A 20,106-nucleotide genomic window follows, 5' to 3' on the forward strand; every position below is an offset into this window, starting at 1 on the left:
GGGCCTAAACAAGTGCCTTCCATGGAATGCCAAGAGTTTTGGTATTGGAATTGCTCTCAAATTTCAAGAAGTTGGAGTCTAGAAGATCCTCCTTCGGAAACTGTTCTAATATGGCCGGGTGATTAGCCGTAAATATGAAACAAGCTGATTTTAAGGCTTTCATCACTTGAGCGAGTGATTCAGTGGCGTTGTCGATGGTGTGACTTCCTGATAGTATTGTTTCATGCATACTTACGTATATACACGCATGCATTAATTTAACAATATTCTAGCTCACTTACATTCACTTAGCACCATACAATATTCTAGCTTACTTACTTTCACTTAGCAACATACAACAAATTTTATTACATTAATATTTTGCCCGCACGCACGCACTTCTGGCACCGTGTCTTATCCTCGACTGACTTACTGATTCGCTCCACTTAAATCTTTTCTCAATTCTAATGCGCAATAATTTCGACCATAGCAAGCCATGATAAATTGCATTCAAATGTATATTTAAAAACGGTAAATTTATTCAGGCAGGCGCATTCTCCCCTGCGCTACATTTATGACGCACAGTGGGAAAATGGTACATTTTTTTAATGTCTCCATTGAACACATACTTATGCATGCACACTGTAAAGCAAGTAGCATGAGATCTGGTTGGAGAGTTGGACCAGTGTATAAAACGTCATTCAGGGATTTGCCTAACCCAGATTTTTTTGAGGCGTTGAAAATCACACGAACTTTGGTGATGTTGGCAAATATTTTGTGAGTTGCGGCAGCACAATGGCATGAGCCTTTATCCAGTGTCAAAGGACAAAGCTTGGAGGACTTTTATACGACTTGTCCACCCATGCCAGAGATTTCGAACTTTGAATGTTCGAATGGAAGTTTCAACCGTTTTTGAACTTCCGAGGAAATTAAAGTTCTTTTCGAGCCCTGATCGATAAGGGACCTCAGTTGAAATAATTCACCTTCGTGTTCGACCACGACCATGGCAGTAGGAAGGAGAATTTGATTATCATTGGCTACGTGCAATTATTGAACCGGTGCGTGTTTTGTACAACATGGTAGCTCGCTAGAATCGGAGTTATTCTGCGTTTGTCGAACAAGAGGTGTTGACTCAGCAGGTGTGTGCTGCACGTTTGATGCACTCGTTCGTGGGGTGGAACGCAGAGCCTGTGGATTCGCATGCAACAGCGTGTGATGTCGAACATAACCACTTGCTCCTGCACTCGTTGATGATATAAGTGCTGCTAAGGCAGTTTGTGCACAGCTTAGCTTGTTTTATGAATTGTGTCCGGTTTTGCACAGACATTCGCTTGTATTCTGCATAGAGTCTAATATGGTGCGGGGAGTTGCAACGTTGGCAAGTTTCCTTTTTAGATTCTGCCACAAGAATTTGCGTCCTGTTGAAGAACCTGTTTTGCTCAGAATTCCGATGATTGACTGGTTTTTGTTTGCTTTGACTTGATTGAAGCCTATTGACCCTTTCAACGACTTCATATCTTGAGGTGAGAAAGTCGTTCATTTGTGACCATGAGGGTAAATCTCTTCGCGAAGGGTGAGATTGTTCCCAAAGTGACAGGTTTGTTTCGGGGAGCTTTGATGAACAAATGTACACCAGAATTGGATCCCAACTGTCTGTTGTAACTCCTTGGGAGTGACGGACTGATAGGCAGTTGTTGATTTTGTTTTGCAATCTCTGAAGTTGCTCACTGTTTGCTGACGGAAATGTGGCAAGAGTCAGTAAGGATTTTATCTGGTTGTCAACCAGGATACGCTTGTTTTCGTATCGTGACCGTAAAGCTTCCCAGTCAAGGCCAAAATTATCATCGCTCAACGGATATTGTCTGAGAATGGAGCCGGCTTTGCCATGCGTTTTGTACTGGAGATGGCACAATTCTGAGCACGGGAGAGCCTTGGGTGGTTAATGTACACCGCTGTAAACATATCACGAAAAGCGGGCCATTCTTCATAGCCACCATAAAAGGTCTCCGTGTCGCATGCAGGTGTTTGAACTAAATATTTGCCTCAGCCGAGGGTTGTTCCACGCGGGTGGTGTACTCGGCGTTGTCATCACTTTGATCAACGAAAGTTGACCGGCAATCTTTGCTTTTGTCTCTTCATATGTATCAAGGCAAGTGTATTGTTTGCCTTGTACCGAACTCTTGAAGCCTTTAGGGAAACTTTCGTCTGGCTTCGAAAATACCAGATCGTATACCGATTGAAGCCGTGCCCAATAATCATCTAGTGCTTTGTCCTTTATCATGAAATATGATTCCGTGTGATCTTGAATCGGTGCCTCATTATATTTTGCACAGTATCTCATGAGGCTATCACTTTCCGCGATGAACTTTTGCGCGGATGGGCCAACTGATTTAGATTTTGGGCTGGGGGATGTTGCCCTTTCCTTGACCGTTTCTTCTTTTGGGCCACATTTTTGTTTTGTCCCGGTTTCTGACGTTTTTGGGGGACTGAGAGGCATTTTGCGCAAACTTTTGGGTTTTTTATTTGTACGCTCAGGGAATGTTCGCAAAGTTCGAAGATGGAATTGCTCTTCGCGCCGTAGAAATTAAAAAAAAGGAATTTAAATTGGTGGTGGTGTTTGTGTTTTTTGTTTTTTTTTTGAAAAATATAGCACGGAGAACGGGACGTTCATTCAATGATTTAAATCCGCGAAATGCGAAATTTAATTATATAATATTTTGACAAAAACAAAAAAAAAATAAATAAAAAAATCACGTGTATTAATAAACGTGTATTTGTAAATTTATATATATATATATATATATATGTATGTCTATATTAGAAGATAATACTTTGAGGTCTGTATGTCTACAGGTCTATAGTTAAGCTGTAATGGATTCACTGGGATGATCACGGAGATAGTTGATTTCATGAAGCGGCATAACATCCGCATTGCTGCGATTCAAGAGACCAAACTCACAGCAAGATCTGCTCTGCTGACCTGCTCTAGGTATAACGTCCACAGAAAATATTGCGAGAGCGAAAATGGAGGCGGTCTCACGTTTATCATCCACCACTCAGTGAAATATAATCTATTCGATCCCGAAATCGGCCGCAGGGACAGTTTCCTAGAACGTCATGGCATGTTTATCTGGTCAGGCGATGTAAATAGAAAACATCTCTTCTGTCACCTTTGCCCCATCAGATACCGCCCTAATATCAGCGCACTACTTATTAGCTATTTCAATGCCCATCATGATCTATGGCATTCTAACATATAGGCGGACAGCAGTGGTAAAATGTTGGCGGACCAAATAGAGGAAACGTCGTTCTGCACAATAAACGGAGACGCCACACTCATATGGTAGGAAGCTGTCACAGTTCGCAAGATCTATGCATCATAAGCGCAGGTCTAGTAAACTGCGCCAACTGGCAACCAATGGTAGCATTGATATCTGGCCACCTGCCTATACTCCTTTCGCTCGGCTCGGCTCGTTTTATTCCCGCCGGAAAAAATTCCGGAAATCCGGCCTTATTTTCCGGCGAAGGCCGCAAATTTAGCGATAGAACGTGACCTTATAAGACGGCACGATCCCGGCGACCCCAAAATAACGAATATAAACCAACACATCAGATTGCTTGTGAATGAACACAAGCTTTTGGTCCACCGTAAGGTCTCTATCGAATCCGTCTAAGCACAATGACAAAATCTCCATCGCCTTCGGCGATAAAGTGCTGTCGGATGCGAAAAAATGCGCGATCGATTTTTGCCGACAATATGTAAAGTATTCTACGGTTGACAAAGTTAGAAGACGGGACAACAGACAGTGCGCACACAAGCATAAATACAGCGCGTCCCAATTACCTTCACCGCCAAAGAGGTTGAGGATGCCATCGTTTATGCTAAACCATCTATAACATCTTATCGCCAGTAACCAAGACATTTAAAGCCATTCTGCTACTCTACTTTAATGCAAATTTGCAACTAGCCAATCCTCAGTATGTCTTCCGAAAATGAAATAGCACTACCACCGCGCTAAATGGCATTAGCACTCAGTTAAATTGCGGATTAATTCAAAACCCCCACCATAGGACAGTACACGTTGCGTTAGACCTGTCAAAAGCTTTTGATACGGTCAGCCATTGCACGTTACTGCAAGATCTGGAAGGGTCTCCTCTTCCCCCAAGTCTCAATAGGTGGATCGCAAATTATTTGTCTGGTCGACAAACATAGGTGCAATTCAGGAACATAAAATCCGAGCCAAGGAGAATTAAACAAGGGATGCCACTGGGTGGCGTCCTATCCCCTCTTTTAACTTCTACATATCAAAGCTACCTTCACCACCAGAAGGAGAAAACATCGATTCCCACGCCGATTACTGCACAATAATGGCCACAAGCCCAGGCCTACAGATCGATGAGCTTTGTAACAAAATAAACAGCTATCTCCTTGATCTCTCCAGTTTCTTCGCCTCGCGAAACCTGACATTGTCACCGACCAAATCATCGGCGATCTTATTTGCAACATGGACGCGCCAAATATCGACCATATTGAACATCCACGTCGATAACACCACGCTACCGACTGTCTTACACCCTAAAATCTTGGGTGTGACGTTCGATCAGGATCTACGTTTTGGAAAAAAATCTCTTACCGGCAGCACTTGGGGTAAAGACAAAGAAACGCTTATTACCACTTACAAAGCAATTGACCGGCGATTGCATGCTACGACCACACGATATAGTCGCCATGCCTAAAGGTTACTCACTGGAATAAAATACAGGCCTGCCAAAATACTGCCCTCAGAACCACTACGGGCTGTCTTCTTATGTCCCCAGAACACCCTTAGGGAAAGAAATTAAATGCCAACCAAACAGTTTCTGTTGAATACCCAGAAACCTGGCATCCCAACAGACATCTGATTGATGAAGCTACACCGCCCAGGGGCTTTAGGGACCATCTCAGTAAGCATTATGAGGAAATTCGGCACGGCAGAACACAGCCATATGGCAGAACACAGTCATATGAAGCAAAAAAGCACAAGCAAGTCCTCAGTGATATACACAAACAGGCGTCGGACCTCTATGCCAGGAATTGCCCGGCGATTCAACTACTTAAAGAAAAATACCCAGAACTAACAGAGGGGGAACGCACTCTCCCTAGTGAAACGTGCCTCGCTCTAGCTCAACTTCCATCTGGGTACTGTAACAGGTTAAACTCTTACCTATCCAGAATCAACCCCGGCATACAAAATGTATGTCCTGCTTGCAATGTGTCCCCACATAACACCAACCATCTCCTCAGTTGTATTGCGGAACCAACGCCTCTAACACCCCTCTCATTATGGTCCACTCCTGTTGAAACCGAAAATTTCCTTGGACTCCCGTTAGACATTGACGACAATTTGGGACTGGCAGCACTTCATCCAATTATAGCACTCAAGCTGATTTTATCTGCCTTTACTAACTAAATAATCAGTTTAATTTCAATATAACGCTCGATTCATCTGCCAAAGTGCTTTTCGGAACGGCTTCTTAAAGCTTTGACATGTTTCAGCGTCCTCGAATTACGAATTTATACTCGGACAATTTTCGAATCATATCCATACCACAAAGTTTTCCATTTATACGTTCTTTTACACTTATTATAATTATTTTCAGCCTTCTGCTAACGTTCGAATCACTAAACTGTTGAATAAATAACTCCAATATTCGATAATGCAAAATGAATGGGTTTTTATTAGACTACTTTCAAAATGACACTTCTATTGCTAGACAGATAGCGTGATTAATCAAAACTGATTGTCGTGCGTCTACTGTTGCTGCCTTTTATATTGTCTGGTTTCCTCGTTGCATATTTCTAGGCTTTTCTATTCTAGAATTTACTAGTTAGTTATCAGCTATAAAATTACCAGCTATAACTACATTTATAGCTTCTCATATGCGCGTGTATATGTGAGTGATACTTGCACAAATTATTGCCTTCTTTTGTCAACATCTCAGATAAGACATATGCATGTGTTTGTGCGTCTCTTCTCCGCTGCTCATATGGACATATGGATAAACATAATGATTGATTTAATGATGTGCATACAAGTCACTGCTTAGCATCGGCTTAGAGATGATAGTATCCCTTAGTGTTGTTAATATTCGTCACACTGCCCTCCACCTAAGTCTGATCGTCCCGATCAGACAAATCTCTCGATCTAAATGCTGCCAGCCTTTCCAAATGAACCACTTTCATTTTGTTTCGTGGTTTGCCAATGATTTGTATGCGGTACACTACATCGTTGATCCGTTTTACAACTTTGTATGGGCCTTCCCAATTACACTTAAGTTTGGGGACAAACCTTTTTTTCGTTGTGGGTTGTATAACAGCACCAAATCTCCTTCCTGAAACCCTACCGAATTAATTGCTTTATCGTATCTGGCTTTCATCTTGTCACTCATAATATTTGCTCGTTGCCTTGCCAGATCGCGTATCTCTCTCAGATCGTCTTCCAAGACACCAATGGATTTCTTGACATTGCTCTCCGCATGGGCATCTATCCCATACTTCAAATTAGCTGGCAGTCGAAGGTCAAAAATTACCTTTGTGGGAGTTTGGCCCGTTGACTCATGTACTGCCGATCGGTAAGCCAACAAGAATAATGATATGTGTGTATCCCACTCCTTATGGCACTTGTCTATTACTTTCCTTAAATGCTCCTCCAACGTTCTATTGAAACGTTCCACAATACCATCGAACTGAGGATGCAATGCAGTTGTCTGTGTTTTTCGAATGCTCAACTTCTTATACATACCTTGGAACACAGCTGATTCAAAATTCCTGCCTTGGTGAGAATTTAACTCCATTGGTACACCATACCTTGCAACCCAATCGTTTGTAACCACTTCTGCTACTGTTTTCGCTCCTTGGTTTGGGATTGGGTATACCTCTGGCCATTTACTGAAATAATCCATAACCACCAGTACGTATTGGTTTCCGCGGTTGCCAGTAGGAAATGGACTTGCGACATCCATGGCGATCCTTGCAAATGGTGCACCTGAAATATTCTGCTTCATCTGGCCATGACTTCGTGTTTTGGGCCCTTTCGCCCTGTTGCAAACCTCGTGATTCCAAGATTACCTCCACTTGGACCATTATGCAGCTCGCTGAGTACGTCAGGAATCCTCTTTCTGGGAACAACTATCAGTTTCTTCTTGCATTGACCATCTTCACTCTCCCATACTCGATGAAGGCAACCCGATATCAATTCTAAACTGTTCCACTGTGCCCAATAAGACTTCGCAATGGGTCTCTCTGCTGACATCTCCTCTCTGTTTGGTCTTTCGTTTCGTTCGAGCCCTTGTATAACATGTGACAGAACTGTATCTTCTAGCTAACACTTTCTCAGTTGTTCCTTGTCCCATTCATCCGTACACGTTATAGTCATTAGCCGCACATCTATAATGTCTTATTTAGCCTCGCCCTTTGCACAGTGCTTGCATTCCAAACTACATGGTCTTCGTAACATTGCATCAGCATATCCATGGGTACTACCTATTCGATGCTCAATGGAAAAGTCATAGCTTTGTAGTCGTTCGATCCACCGTGCCAATTGTCCTTCCGGATTACGGAACTGCAAAAGCCATTTCAACGCTGCGTGATCTGTCCTGAACCAGAATCTCTGGCCGTAGATGTATTTGTGAAAATGTTTAATGCAATCTACCAATGCCAACAGCTCTCTCCGTGTAACGCAATAGTTCCTCTCTGGTTTTTAAATCGAACGGCTGTAATATGCAACTACCTTCTCCTGTCCATCGACCAGTTGCTATAAAACGCCTGCTGTAGCTTATCCACTCGCATCTGTATCTAGAATAAATGTTGCTCCTGAATTCGGATATGCCAACATTGGGGCAGTGCACAAATGCACCTTCAATGTTTGGAAAGCCACTTCTTGCTCCTTCTTCCATTCAAACGCTTTATTTTTTGTTGCAAGCTCATGGAGGCTTTGGGATACGCTGGAAAAGTTTGGTACAAATCGGCGGTAATATGTGCACAGCCCAAGGAAACTTCTTAATTCATGCAAGTTCTGTGGTCTTGGCCAATCAAACACCTTCTTTCGTTATCATGTGACCCAAATAATTTACTTTCTTTTTGAACTGCGAACACTTTTTGGGACTTAGTTTCAGACCTGCGCCGACTATTCTCTGGAAAACATCCTCCAAGTTCTTAAAATGTTCATCAAATTTCTTGCCCAATACGATGATGTCGTCCAGGTACACCAAGCATGTTTTCCAATGTAGTCCTTTCAGTACCTGGTCCATGAGTCTGTCAAAAGTAGCTGGTGCATTACAAAGTCCAAAAGGCATCACTATAAATTGCCAAAGACCATCACCGACATTGAAGGCTGTTTTCTCTTTATCTTCCTCCTTCACCTCAACTTGCCAGTAGCCGCTTTTCAAGTCCAGTGTGGAAAACCATTTCGTACCAGATAGCGAGTCCAGAGTATCGTCAATTCTTGGCAATGGGTAGCTATTCTTTTTCGTGACACCATTCAACTTGCGGTAGTCCACGTAAAACCTCATTTTGTCATCCTTCTTCTTCACAAGTGCCACCGGTGAGCTCCATGGACTAGCTGATGGTTCGATGACGCCGCTGTCGCTCATTTCTTGTACGATTTGACTCACAACTTCCCGCTTCGCCAGTGCAACACTACGAGGAGCTTGACGTATCAGCCTCGCGTCGCCAGTGTCAATTTGATGTTTCACAACATTGGTGCGATCTGGTTTGGAATCATCCTGGTCAAATATGTTTGCGCAATTTAGGTGCAGTTGGTTTGCCTTACTCTGATAATCTTGATTATTGATTACTCTTACCGGAATACGTCCATCTTGTTTTTTCATAGCCAGGTTTTTCCTACCAGTATGTTCGGTGTTGATTTGTTTGCTGCTTCGGCAACCCACAATTTGTTTGTCCCACAATCTCCATCAACCTTTTCCCAGATGACTGCTTCGGTTTTTGGTGGTATTTGCTATGGTCTGCTATAGCCTCTCTCGTAGCCGAAATTAAGTGGCACATCCATGTTCTTATATCGCATCGTCTTGCTTTGCATATCGATCTTGATGCCTTGGTCGATTAAGAAGTCCACTCCAATTATGATTTCATCAACAATCTCTGCCACTATAAAATTGTGTAATACCGTGGCATTCCCAATTGCTACTTCACATGCTACTTCTCCAATTACCTGGGTGCCCTCTCCCGTGGCTGTACGTAATCTTGCTCCAAGCAATGGTCTTATCTTCTTGTTGTCTAAATCTGATCGAATGATGGAATGGGATGCACCCGTATCTACAGTCAGTAAACTTTCCTTTCCATCCACATGTCCTCCGACAGTCAGATTGCTTAACCTTCTTCCAATTTGCGAGATAGAGATTATGGCTCACTTTAGTTTAATGATTGAGTGGATTTGAAGATTTGCTCATCTCCTTCAGCTCTGCGTTTACGGCCACCCACATTGCTGGAACTGTTAGGATTGGTACTGCAATAACGTGCAATGTGCCCTGGCTTTCCACATTTAAAGCACTTGACGGCACCATCGTTTTTCTGCTGCTTTCCCTTTATGCTTCCAAAATTGTGTCTACCCAGTCTGGCCTTTCCACTTCCACGCGATGAGCTTTTTATGTGGGCTAACTCAAAAGTGACGCTGTTTCCTGAGTCAGTGTATGGGATACCGTTTCTACAAATGTTGGCTTTGGGTTTGCGTATGTAGCTCGCTTCGTTTCAACGTCCCGTATGCCATTTATAAAGCTCTGACTCTTTATCCTTTCAGTGTATTCCACGGGTGCGTCCCCATTTTCCAAATGAGCCAATCTTTCAATGTCTGAAGCAAACTCTTGCAAAGTCTCATTAGCTTTTTGGAAACGGTTTTGCAATTCTATTTTATATATCTGTTTCCTGTGTTCGCTTCCGTACCTTCGTTCTACAGCAGCCATCAATGCGTCATGGCTGTTCCGTTCGTACTATGGAATAGTCTGTAAGATTTCGGCAGCTAGTCCTTTCAATGCTACGAAGAGTGCAGCAACTTTATCCTCAGTATTCCAGTTTTTCACTGTTGCGGTCTTCTCAAATTGTAGCTTAAAGACCTGGAAAGGAAGATAGCGGCACAATAGTAATTACTTAAATTAATTCTCTTTTCAAATGATTTTTCTCGGTTGACACACATTTAATGGGTTTGGGACGCGTTCCCGAAATGATTTTTCAAGCACTTTTCTTGGGATAAAATAAGTATAGAAAAGAGTTTAAATAAAATACTGTTGCTGAAATACCACTTTAATCGAAAACCTATATCAAATTTAAAATTTTCTGGAACAGTAGTGAGAAAACTGCTTCCAACATAAGTTCTCCACCTCGATGATTCTTTAGAGGGCTGCTCAAAATTTTGTATATTGAAGTGCGGATCACAACACATGTAATGTACAAAATTGTATAATTGTTGTCCGTTCCGTGCGGTGAATGATTTAATGGTGCATTATAAGTTAAACTAACTTAATAATTGTGTGAAACAGAATTTTTCTGATTATGCTATGGAGTAATGCCGAAGTATAAATAATTACTGCTGCCACTAATCGTGGCCTTGAATTAAGGTGTTAGGTTCAAGGGCGGCGTGTGAAATCATGCTTACTCGGCGGCACGTTTATTAGTCTGTGCTGGGAGCGTCGCAGTGAGAGCGGCCGATGTGTGGTAACTTATTTCTTTTAAAGATGCCGTCTTGCAGTTCAGGTGTGTATCTTGTTTTTTTCCCGATGGCCTTTTTGTAATATTGACATCGTAGTTTGAGCAGCACTGTCTCATTGTTTGCTTCCTCTAAATGAGCCAAATGAGAATTAATCACAGAAGTAAGCTTTGAATTTAACTCAATATAGCAGGCACCTTGTCGTTGGTGTGAGGGCTTAGCTGAACTCCATAGCTCCCAACTATGGGGCTGAGCAGTTAAGCGCCTGCATCTTTTTCCGACTGTATTTTAACAGAGCTTTCCCGATACTGGGCTGCTTCGGGAAGTAATGCGGGCCTTACTAAGCAAGCGGCTCTGTTGCGGCGCATGGTTTGTTATCCTCACTTTTAACATTAGACCGCTGAACCCGCCTTGTCGGGCAGAAGGTCGCATGACCAAGAAAAACTCAAAATTGTTAAAGAAAGTAATGTACAGAAGGAAAAGGCGATGGCGTCACAAGCCGGAAGAGAGGAAATAGCTATCAGCGATGACCCGGACGCGGGTAGCGATAGTGCGCTCCGCAAAGGAGCGGTCTACCAGCCCGGACAAAGAAATGACGCTAGAACAGGAGCAACAAGATAGGGAGCTTAAGAATACTCTCACAATACGGGACAGAATTAAGAATTATGTAGCGCTTGGATCCAGTGGTTTACCTAACCAACCGCGAGCGTGATTTCTTGGCATAGACACGAGAGACAGTGGAAGAATGTCGAAGACAGTTCACTGAGAAACATTTTGCTACGAGCAATCCTCAATTTTGCAAACTCTTCGAAGGAGAACGAGCCCCGAGAGGCCAGATGCAGCGATCGGCTGAATCTGACAAGCCTGCTTTTAAGAGGCAGAAGGGGGAGGGCAAACTCCCCAGTCCCTGAACCAGGAGGCGAACCAGCCGGAATTACAGGACTCAAACAAAGCTCACCACTGTAAAGGAGTGCAATGGGCCTTGTCTACTTGCAGCCCATTCAAGTCACCAGGACCAGGTGTGCTCTATCCTTGTCTGTTACAGCAAGGGATAAATCATATAGCCCCAGCCTTATCCGCTTTATATAAGGCATCACTACTGCTCGGCCATATTCCAAATAGGTGGGCAGAGGTTAAGGTAGCATTTTTACCAAAGCCAGGGAAGCCAGAGCAACTGCCCTCGCCGAATTGACTAACAAGCCTGAGCTCGTTTCTTCTCAGTTTTGTAGCCTAATCAAGTAAAAGTTCAACAGTTCCCGAAATTGGTATACATTTTTTACATTTTTTCCCAGTGGTATTTTTATATTCTTCGTTATGAAGGGCACATTTTTTACATAAAAAAAATCTGAAAATTTTCGCCGACACGTTGATTGATCTATGTAAATTTAAATATTGTTTACTATTACTAAACTATTTTCTTGTCATCATTCACAGAGTTTGGCGAAATTTACGAAGAATACATTTAAAGATGTCAGCGATGCAGAAATATCAACCTTAGTAGGAGTAGAACCAATACATCTTCTAGAGGAGAATCTTTTAGATGGATTATCTAATTGGTTGGACAGACTATTCGAGGGTTCTACCCACAGATACTATATTAACTATTGGCCAGAGTTCCCAATGAAATAATTATCAGATATAAATTTATACATATATATTATATACATACTTAACTGAAAATATAATTATAGTTGCAATTCTTTGCAGCAACTTATAAAAGAACGACCAGGTATCTTATATTCAACTATTTTATACGTTCATTAACTTCACACCACTGCTGTTATCTATCAAAATGTCGAAAATAAAATAACTATTACAATTGAAGAAAAAAAAACAGAACAAAAACAAGTAAGGAAGTCTAATTTCGGGTGAAACTGAACATTATATACCCAGCGTGTGTTCTTATATATGTGGGTTTATAAACGATTCTTATATAATAACGATTCTTATGCTTTGTTTTCACTATGTCAAAATCTTACTTACTTACTTAATTGGCGCTTAACCGTCTAAACGGTTATGGCCGTCCAACAAGGCGCGCCAGTCGCTCCTTCGCTCCGCCAACCAGCGCCAATTGGTCACACCAAGGGAGTTTAAATCGTTTTCCACCTGGTCCTTCCAACGGATTGGGGGCCGCCCTCTACCTCTGTTTCCATAGGCGGGTTCCGATAGAAACACTTTCTTGGCCGGAGCATCATCTTTCATTCGCATAACATGGCCTAGCCAGCGCAGCCGCTGCGTTTTAATTCGCTGGACTATGTTCATGTCTGCGTAAAGCTCGTACAGCTCAACATTAAATCTTCTTCGGTACTCGCCATCGCCAACGCGTAGAGGTCCATAAATCTTTCGAAGAACTTTTCTCTCGAACACTCCCAAAGCCGCTTCATCTGCTGTTGTCATGGTCCATGCTTCTGCCCCATATAGCAGGACGGGTACGATAAGTGACATGTAGAGTATGATTTTCGTTCGCCGAGAGAGAACTTTACTTTTCAATTGCCTACCTAGTCCAAAGTAGCATTTATTGGTCAAAATCACTGACATCAAATACTAACATAACTGTTCGGGACCATGGCGATTTGGTGTCAAATGTGTTTTCATTACATATTAAAAACTGGCATGAAGTCGATATTGCAGTGTGTGCCAAAGACTGTCATCAAATTGTGGTGTCAGTCGATTGACATCCAGTTTTCACTACTGACGTCAAACGTTAAGTAAATATTTTTGACAGCAATGGGGTCATTTCGGGACTATTTCGGGATCATTTGGGGTACCTACCGGCATCATTTCTGGTTGCTTTTCGGGTTCCGTCCGGGATTCCATCGGGGTCATTTCGGGACTTTTCCGGGATCATTTGGGGTACCTTCCGGCATCATTTCTAGATGGTTTGGGGTATCCGTCCGGGATCCCGTCGGGGTCATTTTGGGACTTTTTCTCGACTAATACGGGATCATTTGGGGTCCTTCCGGCATCATTTATAGATGGTTTTGGGTATCCGTCCGGGATCCCGACCGGGTCATTTTGGGACCTTTTCTCGACTAATACGGAATCATTTGGGGTACCTTCCGGCATCATTTCTAGATGGTTTTGGGTATCCGTCCGGGATCCCGTGGGGGTCATTTCGGGACTTTTTCGAGACTAATACGGGATCATTTGGGGACCCTTCCGGCATCATTTCTAGATGGTTTTGGGTATCCGTCCGGGATCCCGTGGGGGTCATTTCGGGACTTTTTCGAGACTAATACGGGATCATTTGGGGACCCTTTCGGCATCTTTTCTGGAGGGTTTTAGGGATCCGTCCGGGATCCCATCAGGGTAATTTCGGGACTTTTTCGGGATCATTTGTGGTACCTTCCGGCATCATTTCTAGATGGTTTTGGGTATCCTTCCGAGATCCCGTCGAGGTCATTTCGGGACTTTTTCGCGACTAATACGTCATCATCATTTGTGGACCCTTTCGGCATCATTTCTGGAGGGTTTTAGGGATCCGTCCCGGATCCCATCAGGGTCATTTCGGGACTTTTTCGGGATCATTTGTAGTACCTCCCGGCATCATTTCTAAATGGTTTTGGGTATCCGTCCGGGACCCCGTCGGGGTTATTTCGGGACATTTTCGAGACTAATACGGGATCATTTGGGGACCCTTTCGGCATCATTTCTGGAGGGTTTTAGGGATATTTTCTGGATGGTTTTTGAGATCCGTCCCTGAGCCCGTCAGGGTCATTTCGGAACTTTTCCGGGACTATTTCGGGATCATTTTGGTTCCCTTTAGGGATTATTTCTGTGTGGTTCTCTTGATAAGTCTAGAATCGTGTCGTTGTCATTTCGGGGTTTCTTGGGACTATTACGGTAACTTTTGGAGACCCTTCCGGGGAATTTCTGGATGGTTTTCGGGATCCGTCCGCGATAACGTCGGGGTCAATTCGTGGCTTTTTCTGGATAAATTCGGGATCATTTGTTGGATCCTATCAGGTTATCAGCTCACATAGATCTTTTTTTTTACTCAATTACAAAAATAAAGTGCATTAGACAGAAAAAAATGTTTAAACAGATAACCTGACAAGCAGGCTAACGTGAATAGCCCATACATTTCATTTTCTCCTTGCGAACGGGGCGTGGGTAAATGCTAGTATATTTATAAAGAAAATGGAACTCACGCGGAAAGAGCAGCGTAGGCTGTTCCACTTGGCAGATACCTCAAATCGCGACATCTTTAAAATATCCGCCACATCTTGTCATTGAGTCTCCCTCAAATTCCGGCCCCTGTATAGAGACGAAAATTCAAGGTCCCCTCCCTGACCTCTACTTCCTGCAATAGCCTCTCAGTTTGCTCGGCTGCCCTTTTTTCAGTCAGTTTTCTCACCCGCTTCCTTTTTTCAGTGATACTACCGACTGGGTGAACGAAAATTGCAGAATTTGAAGCTGACTTATCCATTACGTCCTCCAAGTGCTCCAACCCCAAACGGCAGCCCTACTCAAAAATGTTCCTATTGTAATGCGGAGTGAAATACCTTTCGTCGTCGGATATATCTCATGCAATTTTTTTAAATTTCGAATAGGTGGCAACCCTAAATGACAACCCTACACAAAAATGTTCCTATTGTAATGCGGAGTGAAATACCTTTCGTTTGATACCCATATCGGCATATCTCATGCAATTATTTTAAATTTCGAATAGGTGGCAACCCTAAATGGCAACCCTATTCAAAAATGTCCCTACTGTAATGCGGAGTGAAATACCTTTCGTTTGATACCCATAACGGCATATCTCAAGCAATTATTTTAAATTTATAATAGGTGGCAACCCTAAATGGAAACCCTACTCAAAAATGTCCCTATTGTAATGCGGAGTGAAATACCTTTCGTTTAATACCCAATTTTTTTTTAATTTCGAATAGGTGGCAACCCTAAATGGCAACCCTACTCAAAAATGTTCCTATTGTAATGCGGAGTGAAATACCTTTCGTTTGATATCCATATCGGTATATCTCATGCAATTTGTTTAAATTTCGAATAGGTGGCAACCCTAAATGGCAACCCTACTCAAAAATGTCCCTATTGTAATGCGGAGTGAAATACCTTTCATTTGGTACCCATATCGGTATATGTCATGCAATTTTTTTTTTATTTCAAATAGGTGGCAACCTTGTGAGACATTCTGAGTGGCAAAACCTAAGTAGAAAGTCTTAGAAGGTGATACATTATCTCTGTGCCAAATTTCATTTAAATCGGTTGAGCCTACCCCAAGATCGTTCGGCTATACAAACAAACAAGAATTGCTCGTTTAATGAGAGATTTGCCAGCATGTTGGCAAATCTTTTTTGTGTGTCAAACGTTTCCAACAGCGCTGGCAAACTGAAATTTGGTCGTTTTCACTTGGATGCCATTTTGTCTGACAGTGAGCTGTCAAACCAGACTGCAAACGCAACTGACACAATCTTTGGCAGCCAGTTTTCATTATTTTGGCAACATTTGACGACATATATGCCATAATGAAAACGAGGCTTTATATTCTTTAATATTAATTACTTTATTGATGATAATTGAGTTAGCATGAAATGTAAAGAATGATATTTCAAAAATTTCCTTGTGAAGAAGTCAGACGATTTTCACCAGACGAATTACACACAACGCTTTTCATTCTCTGTGAATAATTTGGATTTATACATTGGTAAAATCCTAACTCATAAAATATTATCTCACATATTCATGAGGGCTCGTCCAACGTTGTGTGTTTTGCTAAATACGTATAAGGACGAAATTTGAATAAAGACAAAAAGGTGAATCTTAAAGCTGGGAACATTTTAAATAATGGCAAAAAGCATGCAGTGAGCAAAAATACCGAATGTGTGTGAATGGACCTTGCATTATCTAAAATAAAAGGCAAGGGAAGTGGGATTGGCTAAGGCTGTACTAAAGCCAAAATTATCGCACGCCTAATGGAAAATGATCCGAGCGGGAATTGGTTGCATTGCGACCAAGGGGAAATAGGTGCTGCCGCTTTTGAACTTGCATCTGCAAGCAATGACGACGAAAGACGTGGCTTCGAGTTAGAATTCATAAAGAGTCAGCAGAAAATTGACTTGGGACGGCGTGAGAGAGAGCTTCTTAAACGGGAGCTTGAACTATCTCGTCGTGAAGTTGATTTCCTACGAGCTAGTAGAAATGCAAGCAGACTAGAGGATTCGCATCCCTCACCAGTTATTGGAGAAGACTTGCTAGAGGAAACATTCATTCTCACAAACAAATTAGACAAGGGATGACGGAAGATCGTTCCAATATACATCATTCCCATACTATTAGCCATTCGAACAATAATGAGGAAATGGGAAAAACTAAAAGAACACACTACTTTAACAAATAAACAGTTTCAAACTTGCCTCGAATTCTGCTTGAGGGACAACAACTAGTTTACATACGATGGCAAATTCTACCAACAAGTATAGTGCTAGACAAAATACTTGACGACAGCATCACCGAGCTCAAATCCAGGGACATATGTATGAAATACATAAATAAGTATGTAGACGATATATTTGCAATAATTAAAACAAAGGACGTAAAGAAATTTTAATAACTTTTAACGCACAACACCCAAAAATCCAATTCATGGTAGAAAAAGAGAAAGAAAATAAATTGGCCTTCCTAGATATGGAAATAATAAAATCGGATAAAAAGTTAAAAACGAATTGTATGCAAAAGCTGTAGCATCGTCGCGAATGATTAACTGTCATTCTAATCAACCATGGATACAAGAAAGAAACACGGCAATCAACTTTATAAAGAGTGTACGCGACTTAAGTGATCAGGAGTTAATAACTGAAAATAACCGAAAAATGAAAAATATTTTATACAAAAATGCCTACCCTAATAAATTAATAGACACATGGCTGGGTACAACAAAAAACAATCAGCACTAACAATGTAACAAACAATGCAAATTTGAATAATGAAAACAAGAAGAGAATATATACAGGTGTAACATACATAACAGGACTAACGGACAACAAATCAATGAAAAATTTTATGGGAAACAACAACATAACATTAGCACATAAACCAAACCAATCACTAAATAAAATATTTACACAAACAAAAGATAAAATTAACAAGGAACAAGGACACGATGTAGTCTACGAAATAAAATGCAACGGAAAGGAAGGAGAAGGTTGCGAAAAATTTATATTGGTACAATGAAGAGATCATTGGGCATCCGAATTATTGAGCATAAATCAGATGCGAAAAATATGAAAACGACTACTGCTATTGCCGAGCACCTAACCAGCAAATGCCATACAGCGGACTTCGACAATGTTAAGATTTTGGATATAGAGAGGAGAGAGAGGACGCGACTAACACTCTAAAGGTTACGCATACAACAAAAAATAGAGAAGACGGTAAACTTCAAAGAAGACGTAAATATTATAAAAGGCGCATACACAACTGCCATGAAATGCAATGGAGGAGGCAATGGACGCAGTCGAAAATTTTACTTGTGCTAGTTTATATATGTTGTTGAAAGAACGTTTTTGTTAATAAATATTAAATTTAAAAAGCGAACATTTTATGTTAAAGGTAAACGTTTTATATTAAATGTTACGACTAAAGACAAAATTGTAGTTCCAATGTTATTGTATTATGTTATATTTAAGTGGAGTTTCTACGACAACTTACTATCTCGTATTACTCCTAGATACCTTGTGCCGTATTTTCCATGTAGGGTTGCCCCTCCCGGCTTAAGCTTTTCCAATTAGGGATCTTAGTTTTCCAAGTAAATAATACTAGATCGGTTTTTTTCCACGTTGGCGGTTAATCCGACTCCAGATGCCAAGGATTGTACTTCCCGAAGTACTTGATCCATCAGAGAGCTGATTGTTGTTAGGCATCTGCCGCTTATGATGACCGAAACAGCATCTAAATATGCCGCAAGTTTGACAGGTCCTCCGTCGAACCGCCTAAGCAATTGGTTTATATCAAGCGTCCACAGCATTGGTGATAGAACCCCACCCTGTGGCGTTCCTCTGTTTACAGACTTTGTTGCCTCGCATAGACCCCATTGCGATGTGATCATTCTGCAGCTTATCACGGAGCCGATCCAGTTTGTTAAAGCTGGATGAACTTCAATCGAGTTGAGACTGCCCATGATTGCTTTTTTCGAGGCATTGTTGAAAGCTCCGTCTATGTCCAAAAAAATACCAAGGGCATATTTCTGGTGTTCCAGGGCTTTCTCTATATTCATGACCACCCTATGCAATGCAATATCGACTGACTTGGTGTAAGCATGTTGTGCTGAAGAGAATAATTTCTCGTTCATATTTGATTTCATATACATATCTGTTGATCTCTCTAGAGTTTTGAACAGAAAAGATGTCAAACTGATTAGCCATTCTATAATCGTTCCACCGGCCATCTGCAGCATAGCAGGAAATATAACGTGTGGATCCGGCGGTTTGAACATGGCAAACGTTTTTATTGACCATTAAATTTTGGTATTTGTCACCAATCCTAGTACCTCTCGCTCCGTATGAGGATTTAAGACATGGTTACAGACTCTTTCGCATCATCTCCTAATGGGAAGTGTGTGTTAAGTAATGCCACAAGGGACGCATCACTGCCATTCTCCGTCGTCCTTTTTTATCAGTCCCCGGATTGCATCTCCCCTAGATAGAACTTTCCTCAGTCTCTCCGTTTCGGTGGAGAAATCTATGTCGGCACGGAATTTCTTCCACGAAACGCTCTTTGACTTGCTCATTTCACGTTAACAGATCCTCAACAGATCTCTGTATTTGTCGCAGCACTAAGAAGTTGGAGTCTAGAAGATCCTCCTTGCGAAACTGTTCTAATATGGCCGGGTGTTTAGCCGTAAATATGAAACAAGCTGATTTTAAGGCTTTCATCACTTGAGCGAGTGATTCAGTGGCGTTGTCGATGGTGTGACTTCCTGATAGGATTGTTTCATGCGTATATACACGCATGCACTCACGTACGCTAAATTACCAACAAGGAAAAAATAATCCAATTAATTTGTATTAATTTAACAATATTCTAGCTCACTTACATTCACTTAGCACATACAATATTCTAGCTTACTTACTTTCACTTAGCAACATACAAAAAATTGTATTACATTAGTATTTTGCCCGCATGCACGCACTTCTGGCACCGTGTCTTATCCTCGACTGACTGACTGATTCGCTCCACTTAAATCTTTTCTCATTTGTAATGCGCAATAATTTCGATCATGTCAAGCCATGACATGTTGCATTCATATGTATATTTAAAAACGGTAAATTTATTCGGGCAGGCGCATTCTCCCCTGCGCTACATTTATGACGCACAGTGGGAAAATGGTACATTTTTTTTAATGTCTCCATTGAACATGTATTTATGCATGCACACTGTAAAGCAAGTAGCATGAGATCTGGTTTGAGAGTTG

General features: G+C 41.7%; 1 protein-coding gene across 3 annotated transcripts in view; it reads left to right on the plus strand.

Annotated features, from left to right (window-relative positions):
- l(3)80Fg (dnaJ homolog subfamily C member 16 l(3)80Fg) overlaps positions 1 to 20,106 on the plus strand; it is a 2,137,133-nt gene that overhangs the window by 2,107,330 nt on the left and 9,697 nt on the right. For 2 of the 3 annotated variants that reach the window (XM_067760004.1, XM_067760002.1), the window contains one exon: positions 12,111 to 12,398. The exons of the other annotated variant lie outside the window; for it this stretch is intronic. In XM_067760004.1, the coding sequence (XP_067616105.1) occupies positions 12,111 to 12,305 (195 nt within the window). In that variant the 3' untranslated portion in view covers positions 12,306 to 12,398. Of the gene's footprint in view, positions 1 to 12,110; positions 12,399 to 20,106 lie in introns of those variants that run through there. 3 annotated transcript variants of the gene reach the window in all.

The sequence above is a fragment of the Eurosta solidaginis genome, chromosome 1 (assembly GCF_040869045.1).
Source record: "Eurosta solidaginis isolate ZX-2024a chromosome 1, ASM4086904v1, whole genome shotgun sequence".
In the NCBI taxonomy this organism is placed as follows: Eukaryota; Metazoa; Arthropoda; class Insecta; order Diptera; family Tephritidae; genus Eurosta; species Eurosta solidaginis.